This window comes from Garra rufa, chromosome 16, assembly GCF_049309525.1.
Source record: "Garra rufa chromosome 16, GarRuf1.0, whole genome shotgun sequence".
Lineage (NCBI taxonomy): Eukaryota > Metazoa > Chordata > Actinopteri > Cypriniformes > Cyprinidae > Garra > Garra rufa.
This window is the reverse complement of record NC_133376.1, coordinates 19,261,195-19,282,316: the sequence shown is the minus strand read 5'-3', so window position 1 is coordinate 19,282,316 and position 21,122 is coordinate 19,261,195. Positions and strand designations below refer to the sequence as shown.

Here is a 21,122-nt window from a genome sequence, read left to right as displayed (position 1 = left end):
ATCCTCACTCGATCATAACAATTATCGGATTGTCGTACGAATGATATACTAGCATTAAACCAGCAGATGGCACAAGAAGCATAGAAACAGAAGTTGTGTTCAACAGCTGATGTCATAGGTGTGAGAGCTACAGCGCTACAAGAAACCAACGATCCCCATAATGTGTTTTAACGAGTGAAATCTCATTGTACCTAATCAAAGCATATGTAGGCCTACACGAAAATATGTATCCCAGACAGATCGGAATTATTGATAATGGAAAGTTTCAAATCGCCAGCTGGGACTGATCTTTACAAGACTTCAAACACGACTAAACAAAATCAATTGGTCATTCGATTGCCTTTCAGAGGCAGATGTCACGATGCGCCCACTTCAGACAGATGGACAGTGGACACGACACTCATCGCCTGCAGTAAATCCCAACAAGATATGCATGAGAAAGCCTATTGTTCACTCTTCCTTTTTGACGTGAATTTACTATACGATTCACGGTTAGATATTCAGCTTTTAACATTCAGTTCGACGGTACGCGATCTCAAAAACATCTGGATAGACTTCATCCCTCTACTTGTGTTTGGTCATGGCAAGACATATGTTTGTGGTTTCTCAACATTAGCTTCATTGATAGATAAATAGATGCTTGGTTCAGTGTCATATAAAAAACACTATGTGAAGGAAAAACCAAGCGCAAATGATCATATAATATCTGACAGTACAGTATAAATGCATGTGCCTCATCTCCTGACGATCTCAGTCACCTTTTTTATTGGCTAAGGATGCAGCATTAGTCTCAGTGTGTCACAGGCTATTACAGCCGGGGTTTGACACCCCCATGATCAATACCATGAGCTACGTCGATCGTCTCATCCTCTCGCCCTCATTGGCTGAGCGCATCCAGAGGAAGGCCCACCTCAAGATCGTAGTGTAAAATTTCCTTCCACGATATTTCAATCCACCACGCATTTGAAACATAAGGACAAAGAAGGTGCTTTAAAAGGTACGTTTTAATTTTCATTACACGTCTATGAGGCAAAAACGCAGTTGTTTATATTACCATGAACCGAGATCGTGTGAAAATACTATCGCTGTGCTCGTAAGGACACAAAAAGCTCGTGCACATCGATGGAAACGAACATTGGCGTGCTTGTGAGCAAATTAAAACATTACTTGTTAAATTTTGTTCGCAGCTTGATGATAAAACACGCAGTTGTTTTAATTTCTCCGTGTCGTGTCCAGCACTTCTTCAATGTGAGGACATTGAAGAGGTGACACCATATTGTAAAGGAGAAGTGATAGATTGATTGTATGTTTGCGTTTAAAATGAAACAAGTAGTAATGTCACAGATTGTTCTTTATTATAGCAGTTCATTCGTTCTATAAAATGTTTGAAGTCGACTGTATAAAGAAAAAAACACATGTGGCATTTTTAATTTACACAAGCTTTAAAATGTCTTTCAGAAGCCCATTTATGAAATAAACCGTTTGAGTAATAATTAATGAGTTTGTGAACATCTTGAGGACACCTCCTGCTGTTAAAGCTGAAAAATATCGTCAGCTGATGGTGTGAATGTTCTCATCTCATTGTGTGTGTTCGTATGGGCGTTTTATCTTCAGGGAAATTAGACTCCTTATTGTACGACTGACAGCCTGCTATTAGCACACACACACTTGTTCTCAGTTCCAAATTAACCCACATTTGTCACATACACTACAACACAAACCCTGTTTTTCATTGTGCGCTGCTCTCTTTTGGATGCAGAGGGGCCAAGATGGATGTTTTCATGAAGGGGCTTTCTAAAGCTAAAGAAGGTATGGCAGTGGCCGCAGAGAAGACCAAGGAAGGTGTTGCGGTGGCTGCAGAGAAGACCAAGGAAGGCGTGATGTTTGTGGGTAAGATATGGAGCATATAATGCTCTTTTTTAATACATGCATATCACGATTTAAGCGTGAGCTCAGTGGGAGTGGGAGGGACCATGAAGCCCAGAGCCTGAGGGCCAGGAGGGGGTTGCTATCTGTTTTACTGCCGCTTCTCAGAGCATCACTATAGGTTCAGGCACTATTGTGTAATTTTGTGATTGGCTGGGATATTGGGTGGGGTTTTCCAGGCCTCTTACGTCTATCACGTCCTATTGATTTATTTATTTTATTCTTAAAGAGCCATATAGAGCCACATTTCTGGTGTACTTCGTGGCATTTTTCGGTATGTTCACATCTTTAAGGTTGCTGAGGACCTTAAGAATTATTTTAAACAGCAATTTTTAGAATGATGATTATTATAAATGCAGTTTTGGCCTTGTATTAAGTCTTTAAATATTTTAATAATTGCTTCTTATATGTTTTGTGTTTTATAATTATTTTTATATTATTTGTGGAAAGCATGCTGAAAATAAATGTGGATTTTATTTTTTAAATATTTACAATCTTTAAGTATTTCAATAATTTATTTGTATATGTTTCATATTTCATAATTTTTTTATGGATTATTTGTTGAAACCATGCTACCAATAAATGTGAAATTTAATTGAAATAATTAGAATCTTCAAATATTTCAAATACTTCTTTTTATGTGTTTTATATTCTAGAATATTTTTATATATTATTTGTTGAAAGCATGCTACAATTAAATGTGGAATTTAATTGACATTTAGAATCTTCAGGTATTTTAATCATTTCTTTTTCTCTTTTATATAATTTCTGGAAAGTGTGTTACAAATAAATGTGGAATTTAATTGAAATATTTAGAATCTTCAAATATTTCAATAATGTTTTTATATGCTTTATAATTTATAATAAGTTTTTTTTACATAGTTTGTGTGGATAGCATGCTACAGATAAAATATTTTCAAATATTTTAATAATTTCTTTCAATGTTTTATCTTTTATAATAATTTTTATTTTATTTGTGGAAACCATGCTACAGACAAATGTGAAATTTAATTTAGAATCTTAATATATTTTAATATTTTTATATATATTTTATATTTTAGATATTTTTAGATTTGTATATATTATTTGTGGAAAGGGTGCTAGAAATAAATGTGGAAATGTGCTTAATCGAAATTTATATTTATTTATATTATTGATATTTAAAATCTTCAAGTAATTTAGTAATTTCTTTTTATATGTTTTATATTTTATCATTCTTTTTCTATATTATTTGTGGAAAGCATTCTATAAATAAAAGTGGAAATTTAATTGAAATATTTAGAATCTTAAAATATTTTATTAATTTCCTTTTTTATATTTTATAATTGTTTTTAGATATTATTTGTTGAAAGGGTGCTACAAATAAATGTGGAACTTAAACTGAAATATTTAGAATCTTAAAATGTTTGAATAATTTCTAAAATTTATTTTATATTTTAGAATTTTTTTTATATATTATTTGTTGAAAGGGTGCTACAAATGAATGTGGAATTAAGTTGAAATATTTAGAGTCTTTATTTATTTTTATATGTTTTATATTTTATAATTATTTTTTATAGATTATTTGTGGAAACTATGCCACAAAAAAATTTGGAGTTTAATCAAAATGTTAAGAATCTTCAGAAATTTTAATAATTTTCTTTGGGTTAGTAGATTGGAATATAAAAGTTAATTATTTAGTTTTATTTAAACAAATTTTCTTTAGACATAACACTTACCTTTCTAAAACAATTTAAATGGGTCTTCATGCATTAAAAAATATAGCTGCTATTTTATTTTTAACAACGTTGACATAATGTTGGATTTTGATTACACAACGTCAGTATTGGACATCAAATTAATGGTGACATTAAAAGATGAACTGACACTGAATTCTGGTCACCCAACATCGCAACCCAAACTTTAACCAAATATCAATGTCTTATGACGTTGTGTGCCTGCTGGGAAGGGTCCGAAGGACAAAAAATTGTCAAAAGATTGCAAACCCCTCCTTTGTACAGTTTTCCAGTCCACAAGGTTTGTTGTGCGCAATACATCACTCATACATCAGCTTATGTATGTAAATGTGATCATAGTTGGCTTACTGCGATATATTTCACTCAAACAACAAATGTGACAGTCCTGTTTGCATACTCATTTCAGTGGCTGTCATCACTCTCTAGCACACAGCCTCCTGAAATGGCCTCTTTAATCATCAATGGATTTTACATCTGGAAAATTAAAAGCGCTCATGATGCTGGACTGATATTGATTCCAGCATAGCATAAACTCTACAGAGAAAATCCATTTGATGTAACCCGATCTTATAAGGTGATTCTTAATGTACACGCTAATTTGAGAGTGAAATAACACCGCGTGAGGTGGTTGACTTTTGGAGCCGATCCAGCATCTCTGTGATCTCCTATCGGGTTGGAAAAAAGCCGTACAGGCCACATGTCACACAATTCCATGAGCTCATAGACCTCTATACGCACAACGGCTGTGACAAAAAGCTCTCAGTATAAAAACAGACAAGAGTGACAGTCCAAATCCTTTCATCGTATAGCAGCTGAAAGAAAGGAAATGTAACTCTCAATGCATGTCTGAAAAAATTGTAGCTTGCTCATCTTTGTTTCCGTGTGCTATGATCAGAAAGACGAGACGGTGATCTTCTCTGTTGACCTGCTGTAATTGGAGACGGAGAGGACATTTGTGTTTAAGTGCCCAGCGAAAACACTCATTCATACTCCACTGTTTTGATGCTGGGATGAATGAATAATAGAATGCCTTCACATCTGTGCCACCAGCGTCCCAGAGAGAGATGGTTAGCCCAGATATCTCAAGCCCATCTGCGGTTGCTTTGCGAGCACATAGCAGTTCATCTTGTACGTTTGCGGTGAACACAGGGTTGCACTTACACCGGACAACCGTGGTGACCTGGGACGGCATGCTTGAACAGCCTTACGGGAGTGTGTGTTAGCGCATGGAGGAGGGGTGACGGGTATCTGATAGGTTCTTGTTCCACCTTGGACAGCAGCTGCACAATCTCACACTCCCTCACGCACATGCGCCACCAAACCATCTGAGGATAGACTGAAGAGGAAGTGGCTGGCGCTAATGTCACACTGGCTTGTTTTGTCCCATTGCTATTACGCATCTCTAATTTCCTCTCCGTTTCACATTTATTTCCTGAGTGGTTTCTCGTCCTAATATCGAGCTGTATATTCCCTGCTGTATATTTAGTGGTTATTGTTTGTTACGCTCCCACACTGTTTGTGCTTCATACATGATAGTGTGGTTTGCTGGGAAAAGAAGTGCTTTTACTTGTCTAAAACGTAATTAACATGTGCAGATTTTTGTGTATTTGAATCCTTTCCAACAATGACTATATGATTTTGAGGTCCATCTTTTCACACTGAGGACAACTGAAGGAATCTATGAAGGACATCGCTCTGAAGGAATGCAACTATTACAGAAGGTTCAAACACTGACTGATGCTAAAGAAGGAAAAAGCGATGCAAAACTAAAAAACGAGCAGGGGGATGAAAAGTTTGTGAATTTGTAGATCAGGGTAAATTTAACTTATTTTGTCTTCTGGGCAGGGGCGCCGCTTGCAATTTTGGGCCCTATGACAAAATATGAGGTTGGGCCCCCCCTACCACACAAAAGCAGATCTCTGGGGGCCCCTAAATGGCGTGGGCCCTTAGAATTGTCCTAACTTCCTCCCCCCCTTAGCGGCGCCCCTGCTTCTGAGAAACATATAAGTATCTTCTGTAGCTTCTGAAGGGCAGTACTAAATGAAAAATATATATATATTTAGGCAACATAAAAAAACTGTACACATCTTGATTTAATTCAAAAGTTTTCACCCCCATCTCTTAAAGGAGAAGTTCACTTAACAAAATTTTACAGAATTTAAAGTCTTTACATCCAAGACGCTTGTGTCTTTTCTTTCTTTAGTCGTAAAGATATTATGTTTTTTGAGAGAAAACATTTTGGTAATGTTCTCCATATAGTGGACTTCTGTAGTGCCCATAAGTTTGAACTTCCAAAATGCAGTTTAAATGCAGCTTCAAAGGGCTCCAAAGACAAGGTCTTATCTAGCGAAACAATGGGTTAATTTCTAAAAAATGTACAATTTATATATTCTTTTTAAACCTCCAATGCTCGTCTTGTCTAGCTCTGTGTGTACTCTGTGTATTCCGGTTCAAGGCAGTTAGGGTATGTCGAAAAACTACAATCTCATTTTCTCCTCTAACTTCAAAATTGTCCTACATTGCTGTTTTACCTTTTATTGTAAAGGGTGTTTGACCCTGCTTATGCGTTTACTTTGTAAACACTAGGATGATTTTGAAGTTGGAAGAGAGAATAAGATGGGAGTTTTTCGACATACCCTAACTGTGTTGACCTTGAATGCAGTTCACACAGAGCTAGACAAGATGAGCATTTGAGATTAAAAAGTATATGAATTGTAAATGTTTTAGAAAACATCGTTTCGCTAGATAAGAACCTTCTTCTTCGACTGGGATCGTTTGGGGGCTCTTAAAGCTGCATTTAAAGTGCATTTTGGAACTTCAACTCATGAGCAACCTTGAAGTCCACTATATGTAGAGAAATCCTAAAATGTTTTCTCTAAAACATTATTGAAAGACATGAACATCTAGGATGACAAGGGGGTGAGTAAATTATCTGTAATATTTTGTTTTGGAAGAGAACTTCTCCTTTAATGTGTTGTTTTTTATTCTTCAGCATTAGTGAGCATTTGAACCTTCTATAGTAGCTGCATACGAGTCCCTAAGTTGTCCTTAGTGTGAAAAGATAAATCTCAAAATCACATAATCATTGTTGGAAATGGTTCAAATACACAAAAAAGCTTAAAAACCAAATATCTGGGAGCTGAAGGACTTCTAAAGAACAGCGGGCAGTTTAACTGTTCAGGACAAGAATCAAGTGTATGTACACTTTTGATCAGGGTCATTTTTATCAATTCTACTATTATTTTCTCTTGTGAACTATATGTAAACATCTTTCATGTGAAATATCTTATTTAGATCAGTACTAAATAAAAATGAACATGCATTTTGTATGATCCCTCTTATTTTGGTAAAATAATTAACATTTTGCAGATTCTGCAAGGTGTGTGTAAACTTTTGACTTCAACTGTATTATAGATAATGTGCATTCCAAACCCATTCCAAAATATGTGATAAACTTAAAATAGAAAAAACACGATAATAGCAACACAATGGGGGTGGGGGGGGTGGGGGGACCTTCTAGAAGCTCAACCACACTTCAGAAAAAATTATAGTAAAATGAGACATTTCCTTTAGTGATAGATTAGTCCTGATAAAGCACTTAATCTTCCCTTTTTATCTAAAATGATACTTCTGTTACACTGTGCATTCATGAACAAGTCTTTCCTCTTTTTAAGAAGCAAATTTGTTATAATGACTCAAGTGCTGTAGATGAAACACATTGGCTCTAATGAGTCATGGGTGAATGACTCTAGTTAAAGCATCCTTTTACTCAAGAGTAATTTCTCTTGTAAGAATCATACTCAGGCTGAGACACAGAGTGCTATTTGCCATTACAGCATATGGCAACTCCCTTCCTAGTAAGTGTTTCTGAGTTGTAGTTCACTCAAGCAGGGCGGTTAAGGTGACAGGTCTGAGATACAGGTTCTATTAGCTCTAATGATTTTTCAGTGAACCTTTAAATGAAGCTACTCTGGGAGTTCCAGCTTGTATTTCACATTGTCTTTCTACTTATTACCTGTTCGTATCATGTACCTGCTCTCAGCCTTATCGCAGTTCCTTCAGAGGGCTAATTTAATGTGTGTTTTTGTATTGTTATGGACTGTGTAAATGATTTTACAATGTTCTTTTGTGTTCTTGCAGGCAACAAGACCAAAGACGGCGTTGCAACAGGTAAGGTGATTCTGCAAATTGTTCTTTAGTCTTTAGTCTTGTAAATAATGAATAAGTCTCATTTAATGTGTTCAAAGGGCATGGCTTACAGCCAGTAAGTGGAACCGAGACAAATAGTTCTGTGCCTAGGTGATATTTCAGAAGGTTATTTGTCTAGGACAGATGGAAAACTAGAAAAGTCACAGTGTTGCTCAGTATGATTAACTGTTGGCCTCCTGCTTAAGCCAGAGTTATTATATTTAACTAAAACTATAACTATTAACTGTTTGTTGCTTGAAATAAAATAAACGTTAACTGATATAAAATGAAACAAAATCTTTAAATTATTTTTTAGTTCAGCTAGTTGCAAAGGCATCATTTGTAGTTTTATTTTAGTTTAACTCTAAGTCTTAAAATAACAAAAAACAAAACTAATAAAAATGTCAAACTCTAACTAAATTTAAAATGGAAACAGAATATATATATATATATATATATATATATATATATATATATATATATATATTTAGGGGTGTGCAAAGCAGCCGGTATTTGTATCTGTATTTGTATTTGTTGAGGGGGGGAAAGTATTTGTATTTGTATTTGTATTCGAGTAAAATTCAAAATAGGCATATACATAATGAGTGATTGGAATCTATGCTAAGGTTAACTATCCTATAGCCTACATCTTGCTGTCTGCAAAAGACAGAGTAACTTAAACGTACCATATAAGGCGCCGTTCACATGCCGCGTCTAAAAACACGTGGAAAACACTAGGCGCGCCCAGAGCCACAGCCATCTCTATGGCTGAAGCTGATTCGTTGGTTCTTGTCACATGACCCGCGGTGCGCTCGCAGAATTCTGGAAAGTTGAGATGTTTTTAGGTGTGTTCGAGCTCATGCTGCGGTGCGCAGACCGATCGGCGAGATTAGCCGAAAACAGTCGAGGAGGAGCTGAAAACGGAGCCGTGAAGTCGGACACGTTGGGGATCTCGTTGCTTCCTCAAACATGGCAGATCACGTGGCGTTTGCCTACTTTAATGCAGCTGAATACTATAAGTGGTCTGTATGAAAAAAATACAATGATAAACTTATGCACAAATCCAATATAAAGAATTTAAGGGAAAAAAAGATCAGTCAAAAGATCGTAAACTATTTACGAAATGGCATGCAAATTGATTTGTTATGCAATTATATGGATTGAAGCACGAAACACGCGTGATCATCGTCATGTGGTGAATGTGGCCAATCATGAGAAGCTGTGACGTCATCACAGCCTGCTGCAGTCGCTCCTGAAACGCTGCGCTGGCTGAGCAAGCCGGCTGTTCTCCAAACGCTCTCGCGTTACTTTGATGCCACACGTGAACGTCACGTGGCGTCGGCGCCGGTTCAAGTCGGACAAAATTTCTAACCGCCATGCACTACTTCAAGTCAGCCGCCGATTGGTCTGCACAGCGCCGCATGAAGTCCAACGCAGATGCGTCTGGAAAAAAACTAGCGCGTCACGAGCACGTCGCTTCCATTATGAGCGCGCATACCACGCGTCTACATTTGAAATAACGAACTTGAGCGCGCAAAAGACCCTACATGTGAATGGCCCCTAATAGAATAATCTCCCGATCAAACTCTGCTTCCCGAAAGTTATAAACTGCCTCCGGAACCCAGTTAAGGTACAAAAATTTATTCAACAAAAATAGTGATGCAGTGAAGTCTTTTTTCGCTCAGTCGAGTCTTCTCTGTTGCTGTGTGGAGCAGCCTGTGTCAGTCACCTGTTTTACCCCCCACTCCCCGACTCTTGAATGTCACTCACTTACTCATGAGGGCACGCACTGCGGTCTCATGAGGAAACGCAGCTTTTTGATATAACGTTTTTCTTGTTCCCAAATACAAATATTTTTTTTAAGTATTTGTTCGAAATAAGTATTTGTAAAAAAACACGCTATTTGTGCCTTTCCGAATATCGTATTCAGGTTCAGCTCCACCCCTAATATATATATATATATATATATATATATATATATATATATATATATATAGTGTTGCTTTTTATAGACTGCATTACATTCACAGCAAGTCTATGAACAAGGTTTAATCATAAATAAATTGATGACAGTCTTTAATACTACATGGCCATTTGTTGGTGTAATGTAATGTGAGACAGTTGATTTAGTCATGGTAATATAAATATAAATGGATTTCTTTCAATAAAATAAAATCCAGTAGCATTTAATGAGTTACACTGACATTGTCACAGTGTACAACAGCCTCGGATAATTTACCCATTTGTTTTCTTGTGTTGCCAAATAAATATTGAATTTCTGACATGGAGTGATGTGTCACTGTTGAAAATGGGTTGTGTCTGTGTTTCATCGCCGGTCAGTGGCTGAGAAGACAAAGGAGCAGGCCTCTCAGCTGGGAGGAGCTGTAATGTCTGGAGCCGGAAACATTGCTGCTGCCACCGGCCTGGTGAAGAAGGACGAGTTCCCCAGTGACATGAATGTATGTTCTTTTAAATAAAAATATATATTATTATTGTTACATATTATTATATACCATTCCATGTTCATTCTTTCAGCAAGTCAGTTGTAAAAAAAATAAATTTTTACCTTTTATTTAGCTACTTTTATTAAGAAAGAAGCTATTTCGACCTGTTCAAACCCTTCACTTTTCAAACCTTGTCTTGAAATTTTAGGTTACAGCTGAGGTCAAAAGTTTACACCCCCCTTTCAGAATTCTGCATAATGTTAACTATTTTACCAAAATAAGAGGGATCATACAAAACTGCATGTTGTTTATTTAGTACTGACCTGAATAAAACATTTCACATAAAAGATCTTTACATATTAGTCCACAAGAGAAAATAAAAGTAGAATTTATCAAAAATGACCCTTTTCAAAAGTTTGCATACACTTGGTTCTTAATACTGTGTTGTTACCTGATTGATCCACAGTTGTTTTTGTTTAGTGATAGTTGTTCATGAGTCCCTTGTTTGTCCTGAACTGTTAAACTGCCTGCTGTTCTTAAGAAAAATCCTTCAGGTCGTACAAATTCTTTGGTTTTCCAGCATTTTTGTGTATTTGAACCCTGATTGTATGATTTTGAGATCCATCTTTTCACACTGAGGACAACTGAGGGACTCATATGCAACTATTACAGAAGGTTCAAATGCTCCCTGATGTTCCAGAAGGAAAAATCATTCGTTAAGAGCTGGGGGTGAAAACGTTTGAACAGAATGAAAATGTGTACATTTTTTCTTATTTTGCCTAAATATCATATTTTTTTTCATTTAGTGCTGTCCTTCAGAGTTAGTTACATGTTTCCCAGAAGACAAAATAGGTTAAAATTTCCTGAAACGGGGATGTAAACGTTTGACCTCAACTGTACCTGACAAAAAAAAAAATTAACATTGATAGTTTGTCTAATTTCTGATCAGTTTTACTTTTTATTTATAGGCTACAAAATAGTGAACACTACACTGTTAAAAAAAAAGATTCTGTAAAGTAGCGCTGGGCAATATATCAATCGGTTTGAATTGCACACATGAAAATGTAAAAAACGGCATACTGGTACAAATGGCTAAGCAGCATAAACAGCATTGTGAACTCTTAACTGCAAACATACACTTCTGACTAAGTTTTGGATCATTTTAAACCTATTAATAACGCAACCAATTCTTTAACTTAGCAAATAAGCCACTGTAAGCAGCCATTAACAGAAGCCAGAGTTGCTGAACTCAAAGAAGAGAAATACTGTAGCAGGCAGAGCAAACTCACTTCACCTTGTGCAAAATATTGGAAGTAAGTTCTAAATACTGAAATGGGGGTGATGAGATTATATAAATGTATCTCTGAAAGGAACTGACTGTCTTCAGAAAAGTTTAGATAGTATTTTCTTTTAATTTTGTCTCCATAAAGTACATATTAATGTAGCATTTAAAAGCACGGTTGCTGCATTGTTTACAGCAGTAACTGTCACGGTATAAAAGGAAGGGTCTGGGTCCAGGTGCAGGGAAAGGGTTTTAATGAAATGAAAACAAACTAAACAAACAAAAAGGCCAACACGGCACAAATTGAAACACTAAATAACAAAATCAAAACTGAATCAAAGCCAAGGATCTAGAAAACACAGAATACAAAACAGGACTCGAGACAATGCAGACATGAAGCAGGAGTGAGAAGTGAGAGTTCTTATACAATAGTCCAGATGGTGAACAGCTGTGAATGAAATCAGTGCTAATGACAAGACAGACGTGAACAATAAGGGGAGTGCAGTGCCAGCACAGGGAAAACCCACAGCCCCGATCATGACAGTAACCCCAAAAAAAAACTGTATCGCTGCTGTTCCATAAGTGCCGCCTGCGGGCAGAGAAAGAATTTACATTTTCATTCAGTCCCTCTGCTGGTTTTACATATATGTTTTATGTAGCATAATAACACAAAGCTTTTTGTTGTAAATTTTAAAATTATACAGTCTGATTTACATCATGTAGCTTGTATAATGTTTGTTTAAAATTATTAATGATTAAAATGAAGTGGTTCTGCAAATGTTTCATGCAAATTGATTATTAAAAAAAAACGTGAAACCACCAGAATCCTAAAAAAAAAAAATACAGATTTTTGGTTAAACCACCCAGCACTACTTTAAAGTTCCTGATAAAACAAAGATTATTGGAGTAAGTAATAAAAAAAAACCATTTTGAAATTTCTAAGTGAAAACTGTTTTTTGGACATTTCTTTTCCCAGTGTAGCAGATCAGCATACACCTGACCATCAGACATGTTTATGTGTTATTCAATAAGAAATACATGATACTAGAAAAAATAATGAAGTCTCAGGGACTGAAGAGGCATATCAGATGGCTGTACACCTCACACACTCACCTTCACCTCATAACACATGAAACATAATGGAGGGCTGCTTATCCCACGGGGAATATTGTGTCTTACTTTGTGTTTCTGTCCTGCTGAGCCCCCTCTGCTCTCCTCTCTCTCTCTCTCTCTTTCTGTCTCTCTCTTTTTCTCGCTCGCTTGCTTTCTCTCTCTCGACCTTGCCCAAGGTCACTTACTGCTTTGCACAGTCTTTAAAAATGCACTACGTAGGAAAAGTCAGCCGGTCTTCAAACTTAGGCATATCTGCTATGCTACAGTTTAAACAAACTGTTGATTTCAGAGTGCCCTGGGTTTTAAGCATTAGTGGTATTCGTGACAGATTTACATGTGTGGCCTCTATGGATTTTCTTCACCGTGCTTAAAAATGAGTCTTGTCCTTTGTGGTGACTCAGTAATCTCATAAATCACTTAAGAGGGGAAGTCAGCATAAGTAGCTTGCAGCATATGTGCTTGTGGTGTTTACAGTTATGTGTGTATATGAAGCCTGCTGGAGCCGACGAGTAAGAACACAATGCCACTGTCATCGATTTTAAAGCTCTAGTGCTTCGGTTAAGCCATCATCATCCAGATCATTTGGAGTGCAGTATTGTCATAAGAAGAATGTGTGATGGCTGGTTTAAGTGTGTAGTTTAGCGGTTTTCAAACATGTGAAAGTGTGTGGGTGGTCAGTGCTAACTGTGTTACTGGCCATTTGTGTGTGTTTGTTGGTGTACTAGACTAGAACATAGTCTGTAGTCTGATTGTGGGTCGTTTTCAGGAAACGTTCTCAGTGCCACTTGTGTTTTGTGTGTCTTACTGCTGGTCTAATACAGACAAAATTAAGGTATTTTTGATGAAATCCAAGAGCCTGCAAAGACAGCAACACAACTACCATGCTCAAGGCTTATCAAGTGCTGTCTATAATGGTAAAATATGATTTTCTAAGGGTTCAGTATTAAAGGAGTTCACTTCCAGAACAAAAATTTACAGATAATATACTCACCCCCTTGTCATCCAAGATGTTCATGTCTTTCTTTCTTCAGTCGTAAAGAAATTATGTTATTATGCATTTCAGGAATGTTCTCCATATAGAGGACTTCTATGGTACCCATGAGTTTGAACTTCCAAAATGCAGTTTAAATGCAGCTTCAAAGAGCACTAAACGATCGCAGCCAAGGAAGAAGGGTCTTATCTAGCGAAACGATTGTTTATTTTCTAAAAAAAAGTACAATTTATATACTTTTTAACCTCAAATGCTAATCTTGTCTAGCTCTGTGATGTGCCTGCATACTTTGTGTACTCTGGTTCAATACAGTTAGGGTGGGTCAAAAAACTCCCATTTCATTTTCTCCTCCAACTTTAAAATTCTCCTACATTGGTGCAGAAGTACCGGCCCAGTGTTTACAAAGAGAACGTGCAAAGAAGGTCAAACGCCCTTTACAAAAAAAGGTAAAACAGCGATGTAGGGCGATTTTGAAGTTGGAGAAGAAAATAAGATGGGAGTTTTTTGTCCTACCCTAACTGTATTGACCCAGAATACACAGTGTTCATGCAGAGCTAGACAAGACGAGCATTTGAGGTTAATAAATATATAAATTGTAATTTTTGTAAGAAAATAACCAATCATTTCATTAAATAAGACCCTTCTTCCTTGGCTGGGATCATTTAGAGCCCTTTGAAGCTGCATTTAAACTGCATTTTAGAAGTTTAAACTCGGGGGCACCATAGAAGTCCACTATATGGATTTTTCTTCATCTTTTTCTTTTGATAAGGGGGTGAGTAAATAATCTGTAAATTTTTGTTCTGGAATTGAACTTCTCCTTTAATCTTTTTCAAATGTAGGTATAAAACAATTCTTCTGAAATGTTTTAGTACAAATGCCACTTTTTCCATGTAGCTTGATTGACATGAAGGGTTTGACTGGCTGTGTTGTGATATTAGGATTGTATATTGCTGGAATATGACCTAATTGACTCTGATGGCTCAGTTTAAAAATAAACCTTCCAGTGACCCAGAACTGTAAAGAAAATCTAACTACTGTATGTAGGTAATGAGAGTCTTTCTCTTTCTCTTTCTCTTTCTCTTTCTCTCTCTCTCTCTCTCTCTCTCTCTCTCTCTCTCTCTCTCTCTCTGGCAAGATAAAATGGAGTTTGGTGAAATATTTATTAGATACATATGAAGATGTAGCATCCATACGAAAGCACAGTAGCAGAAGCAGCACTAATATATTGTACTGATGTAGTGAGACAAGTGCTTATATTTAGCCTCTGCCTATGATAGTGCTTTAAAAATGAATCAGTCATGCTAGTGTTATTCATGTCAGTGTTTTAAAATGCCTATACATGAGTCATGACCAAATCATTTGTTGTTGTTGGATTTTGAAGATGTGATATGCTTTCATGTTCACAGCCTGAGTTTGGTCAGGAAGCCACCGAGGCGCCAATGGGAGAAGGTCTCATGGACCCTGAGGGACAGACATACGACGACACTCAGCAGGTAAGAAAAATAGCATTCACGGGAGCACAAAACACACACAGACATCAGACATGGTCACAAGTCCAAGTTTCAGATCCTTTTTTAAGGATTAGTTCAGTTTCAGAATAAAAATTTCCTGATAATTGACTCACCCCCACGTCATTCAAGATGTTCATGTCTTTCTTTCTTCAGTCGAAAAGAAATTGAGGTTTTTGAGGAAAACATTTCAGGATTTTTCACCATATAGTGGACCTCTTCGGGGACCAACAGATTTTAATGCAGCTTCCTTTACAATGTGATTACGTAATGCGTAAAGTCATAGACACTCATCGCAGATCTAGTGCATAGCGAGCATTTGTGGTTTAAAAAGTATATAGTTTTTTTTTTTTTTTTTAAGATAATTACAGATCATTTTGCTAGATAAGACCCTTATTCCTTGGCTGGGATCGTGTAAAGTCCTTTAAAGCTGCACTGAAACTGCAATTTAGACCTTAAACCCGTTGATCCTCATTAAAGTCCACTATATAGAAAAAAAATCCTGAAATGTTTTCCCTTAAATTTCTTTTCGACTGAAGAATAAACGGCATGAACATCTTAGATGACATGGGGCGAGTAAAGTATCACATTTTTTTATTCTGGAAGTGAACTAATCCTTAAAAAAAAAATTCTATATGCTGCAATGTATTTTTATAAACCAGGAGAATTCTATTAATTGTTATAGATTTAATAAGTTAAAATTATTTTTTCATAAATTATTACTTTAATTCATTTAGGATGCTTCAACTTGATCAAAAGTGACATTAAATCCAATTATAATGTGACAGTGTAATATAAATTACATTTTAAAATACATTAAAATATTTTATTTATATATATATATAATTTTTAATTATAATTATATTTCTCATGATCAAATAGTGTTAGTGAGCATAAGAGACTTCTTCCAAGGAGTTATTTACAATTTTTTCTCTCTCTTTTATTTCTTTAGTAGGTTAATTTCTTTCTTTTTTATTTTAACAATGTTGCAATATTCTGAGAAAATATTGTTTCCTTGTAGACATACGTTGATTTACATTGTTCAAGATTGCTATCAATTTTGGCCTCGTTCTTGACAGATTGTCTTCTCACATAATAAAATAATTTGAATTTAAAGTCAAATGTGACCCTGGGCCACAAAACCAGTCATAAGGGTCCATTTTTAAAATTGAGATTATGCCAATAATATGACAATATTTGGCCGAGATACAACTATTCGAAAATCTGGAATCTGAGGGTGCAAAAGAAATCTAAATATTGAGAAAATCACCTTTACAAGTTGTCCAAATGAAGTTATTTGCAATGCATATTACTGATCAAAAATTAAGTTTTGATATATTTTTAAGGTAGGAAATTTACTAAATATCTTAATGGAACATGATCTTTACTTAATATCTTAATGATTTTTAGCATAAAAGAAATTTTGACCCATACAATGCATTGCTACAAATATACCCGTGCTACTTTCGGTTTTGTGGTCCAGGGTCACAAATAATTTCAGTCAGTATATCATGTATTAATTTTTGTTAAAATGTGTAAATAACCAGTTCCCAGCAATCTGTACAATACATTATACATTACAAAATCGTGTGTGTATCCGGGTTTCTAATATTAAAAATTCTTCACAGACTTATGTATCTATTTTAACCCCAGACATTTATTATCACCTGAATTTCTCAAACGTGTGATCGGTGCACACAGATATGGTGGGATTCCCTGTGTGGCGTCTTTCTGTTTCCTCCCCTTCCTCTATTTCTCCCTCCCCCTCCTTCTGTTTGCCTTCTTCCCTCTCATTACCTCACTGCCATTCTGAATCTGCATGCATGGGAGTGGTGGTGACGTCAAAAGACCTGTTGCATTGTGGGTAGTGATGGAGGCTCCCCCTGCCCTGATGAGGAGATGGGCTCTTCCAGTAGATGCTCTCTCACACAGGGAACCAGGGTCATCAGCTAATGACACTGACATTTAAGATGTAGGGTATCTTTAGATGATAGGTCTTCAGACCTTACTAATATATCTCCAGTAAGAAGTGCAATTATATTTATTAAATAAATCGCTTGTGATCTGAAAGCATCAGCTGCCACCTGCTGGGGGAAATAAGGCACTGTAATAGACGTCAAATAGAATCTATCTAATAGGAAAAGCATTATGATTCTGTAATTTAGCTACTCACCCTCATGTCGTTTCAAACCCATAAGACCTTTGTTCATCTTCAGAACACAAATTAAAATATTTTTGATGAAATCAGAGAGTAGTAAGAAAACGATAAGATAAATACGTGTCAAAGACTGACACAGTAAAGAAGAAATTGTTGAATGAAGTTGTTATTTTTGTTTTCTTTGAGCACAAAAAGTATTCTCGTAGCTTCATTAAATTATTTCATTTGTGTTCCGAAGATGAACGGAGGTCTTACAGGTTTGGAATTTTCATTTTTAGTTGAAATATCCCTTTAAACATCATATTTTGATGAAATTGACTTTATGTGTGGCATCCCAATGTGTATTATGTTTAATAGTAATAAAAATAATAATGAAAACATTTTGTGGGGAAAAACAAACTTTTTTGTTTTTGTTTTAAAAGCAATAGATAACATTTTTAATTTGAAGATGTTTGAAGTATAGTTTATAATCTTATAAAAAAGAATTTATGTTAAATATTTATGTCAGGTTATGAAGAGTTTATTTGCAAAAACAGATAACTTAATTTTTAACAATTTTCAAAAATCATGTTTTTTTTCATTGTGCATTCCAATTAATCTCAAACTGCGGTTGGGTTATTTTAATGTAAAGTATTAAAAAAAACACAAAATACAGCATAAATGAAAAACTAACTAACACAATAAAAACATGATAGCATAACAAGAAAACAGAAAACACAGCTTGATTTGGCATAAATTGCTGATATAAATACAGCATAATTTACTTTGTGTTTAGAAATAGATGTTTAAAGTGTGTGTTTAAGCTAAAAATGTGTTTAAAAAGATCTTATAGTAAAAAAGAAGGAATAGAATTGTTCTTTTAAGCTATTAAAAATTGTGGAATCATATAATCATATAATCATGTTATTTATTTTGTGGTAACATTTTATTACTTATGACGTGAAGCTTATTATCTGGACAGCGTTATATGTGGATTTTACAAAAATAATAATAATAATAATAATTTTAGCCAGCAAATAAATCATTTTAGATCATTTTCTTCTCATATTTAAGTAATTATAATCATATTTGTGTTTCTGTTCACAGGACAACCAAGATTATGAGCCGGAGGCATAAACAACACATTCCAAGTCCAAGTCCAGCCAGCAGCACAAAAAGTTTATATCAATAACAAGTACAAAATCTAAACACAATAAACCCTGTTGCAAAAAAAAAAGAAAAGAAAAAGAAAAAAAAAGAAAAAAATACAGAAAACATAAATATATATTCCAGTTAATCCTGCCGAGAAATGTTCTTCCTATCAGATATATACTTTTATTATGATCTATTGTAAATGTCATGTTCTGACGGTAACGTGTTGGATGTAGCTCTATGCTGACTGCCGGAGGGCGCTCTGTCTCGTTTCCTTGCCTCCCTCCCAATGAAACGAGACCTGCCCTCCCATTGTGACTCTTTGTACTTGTGTACCTGCATTTCTATATGTGTAATAGATGTTTCGGATCTTCCAATTGCATATTGGGGGTTAAAATATCTTTGGGTAAATATGATATTATATATAGGTGTGTGCAATGCCTGTTTGTGGGACTTTACTTTCATTTTTAATTTCATATTAAAGCAAGCTATTTATTTACTGTTTTTTGAAGTAAGAGTTTTATACGTTGTAACTTTATAGTTGCTTGTGATATCATTCCAGTGGATTATTTGTTGGAATTGGGCAATTTGTATCTGTGTGTATGTATGCGTTTGTGTACTGGAGATTTTACAGTTAGTGTAAGTGTGTCTTGAAATGTTTATGGATGTCAGGTCAATATGTGCTTTACAATGCTGGAAATGTCAATATTTAGGTTTCTGTGTCATTCAAGACAAGTGAATCCTCTGTAAATAAAGAAAACAAACAAAAAATCTCCATGCGTAGTCCTCTTTTTCTTGCTTTCTAGTCTATTAAAACATGACCCTGCTGAAGAAAAAACAACAACAACCAACTACTTACAGCTTAAACCAACTAAGACCAGCCTACCCAGTTTAGCTGATTTAAACTGTAAGTAGTTGGTTTTAGCTGGTCTCCCCACCTGGCCAGCTATGGAAGTGGCCAAAGCCCCTCTAAAAGACCAGTTTAGGCTGGTTTTAGCTAGTTTAAACTGTAAGTAGTTGGTTTTAGCTGGTCTCCCAGCCTGACCCGCTAAGGAAGTGGCAAAAACCCCTCTAAAAGACCAGTTTAGGCTGGTTTTAGCTGGTTTAAACTGTAAGTAGTTAGTTTTAGCTGGTCTCCCAGCCTGACCCGCTAAGGAAGTGGCAAAAACCTCTCTAAAAGACCAGTTTAGGTTGGTTTTAGCTAGTTTAAACTGTAAGTAGTTGGTTTTAGCTGGTCTCCCCGCCTGACCAGCTAAGGAAGTGGTAAAAACCCCTCTAAAAGACCAGTTTAGGCTGATTTTAGCTGGTTTAAACTGTAAGTAGTTGGTTTTAGCTGGTCACCCAGCCTGACCAGCTAAGGAAGTGGCGAAAACCCCTCTAAAAGACCAGTTTAGGCTGGTTTTAGCTGGTTTAAACTGTAAGTAGTTAGTTTTAGCTGGTCTCCCAGCCTGACCCGCTAAGGAAGTGGCAAAAACCTCTCTAAAAGACCAGTTTAGGTTGGTTTTAGCTAGTTTAAACTGTAAGTAGTTGGTTTTAGCTGGTCTCCCAGCCTGACCAGCTAAGGTAGTGTTGAAACCCCCTCTAAAATACCAGTTTAGGCTGGTTTTAGCTGGTTTAAACTGTAAGTAGTTGGTTTTAGCTGGTCTCCCAAACTGACTAACTAAGGAAGTGGCGAAAACCTCTCTAAAAGACCAGTTTAGGTTGGTTTTAGCTAGTTTAAACTGTAAGTAGTTGGTTTTAGCTGGTCTCCCAGCCTGACCAGCTAAGGTAGTGTTGAAACCCCCTCTAAAAGACCAGTTTAGGCTGGTTTTAGCTGGTTTAAACTGTAAGTAGTTGGTTTTAGCTGGTCTCCCAGCCTGACCAGCTAAGGAAGTGGCGAAAACCTCTCTAAAAGACCAGTTTAGGTTGGTTTTAGCTAGTTTAAACTGTAAGTAGTTGGTTTTAGCTGGTCTCCCAGCCTGACCAGCTAAGGCAGTGTTGAAACCCCCTCTAAAAGACCAGTTTATGCTGGTTTTAGCTGGTTTAAACTGTAAATAGTTGGTTTTAGCTGGTCTCCCAAACTGACCAACTAAGGAAGTGGTGAAAACCTCTCTAAAAGACCAGTTTAGGCTGGTTTTAGCTGGTTTAAACTGTAAATAGTTGGTTTTAGCTGGTCTCCCAAACTGACTAACTAAGGAAGTGGTGAAAACCTCTCTAAAAGACCAGTTTAGGCTGGTTTTAGCTGGTTTAAACTGTAAGTAGTTGGTTTTAGCTGGTCTCCCAGCCTGACCAGCTATAAGGAAGTGGCCAAAACCCCTCTAAAAGACCAGCTAAGACCAGGCTGAATGACCAGCTAGGTCTCATTCACTTACAAAACAACTAGTTTTGCTGCTTGATATTGCAAATTAGCATCTCTTATATTATTTTAATGTATTATCTTAATTATTATAAACACTGGTTTGTAGTGCAAACCGTTTTACCGTTATTGTTATTCTTATTTCGCTATAGCGGCTAATAAACCGGACGTCTGGCCCATAGGCTTACTTCCGCCTGGATACAGTACACATTCAAAGACACGTGTATTTAAAATTTTGCTTCCAGACATATATTACACGCAGACAAACTAACAGAGGGAGTGACGTCCTCGCTCCTGTCCTCTCCCGTGT

The 21,122-nt window shown here is 36.0% G+C and overlaps 1 protein-coding gene across 1 annotated transcript; it reads left to right on the top strand.

The window, feature by feature from the left end:
• The first annotated feature begins 837 nt into the window (after positions 1-837).
• sncb (synuclein, beta) lies at positions 838-19,252 on the top strand. The gene is made up of 6 exons (XM_073820755.1): positions 838-997; positions 1,760-1,890; positions 7,803-7,832; positions 10,191-10,309; positions 15,087-15,173; positions 18,433-19,252. Exons 2-6 carry the CDS (start codon positions 1,770-1,772, stop codon positions 18,460-18,462), a joined length of 387 nt encoding a protein of 128 aa, XP_073676856.1. The 5' UTR covers positions 838-997; positions 1,760-1,769; the 3' UTR covers positions 18,463-19,252.
• The last annotated feature ends 1,870 nt before the right edge of the window (positions 19,253-21,122 follow it).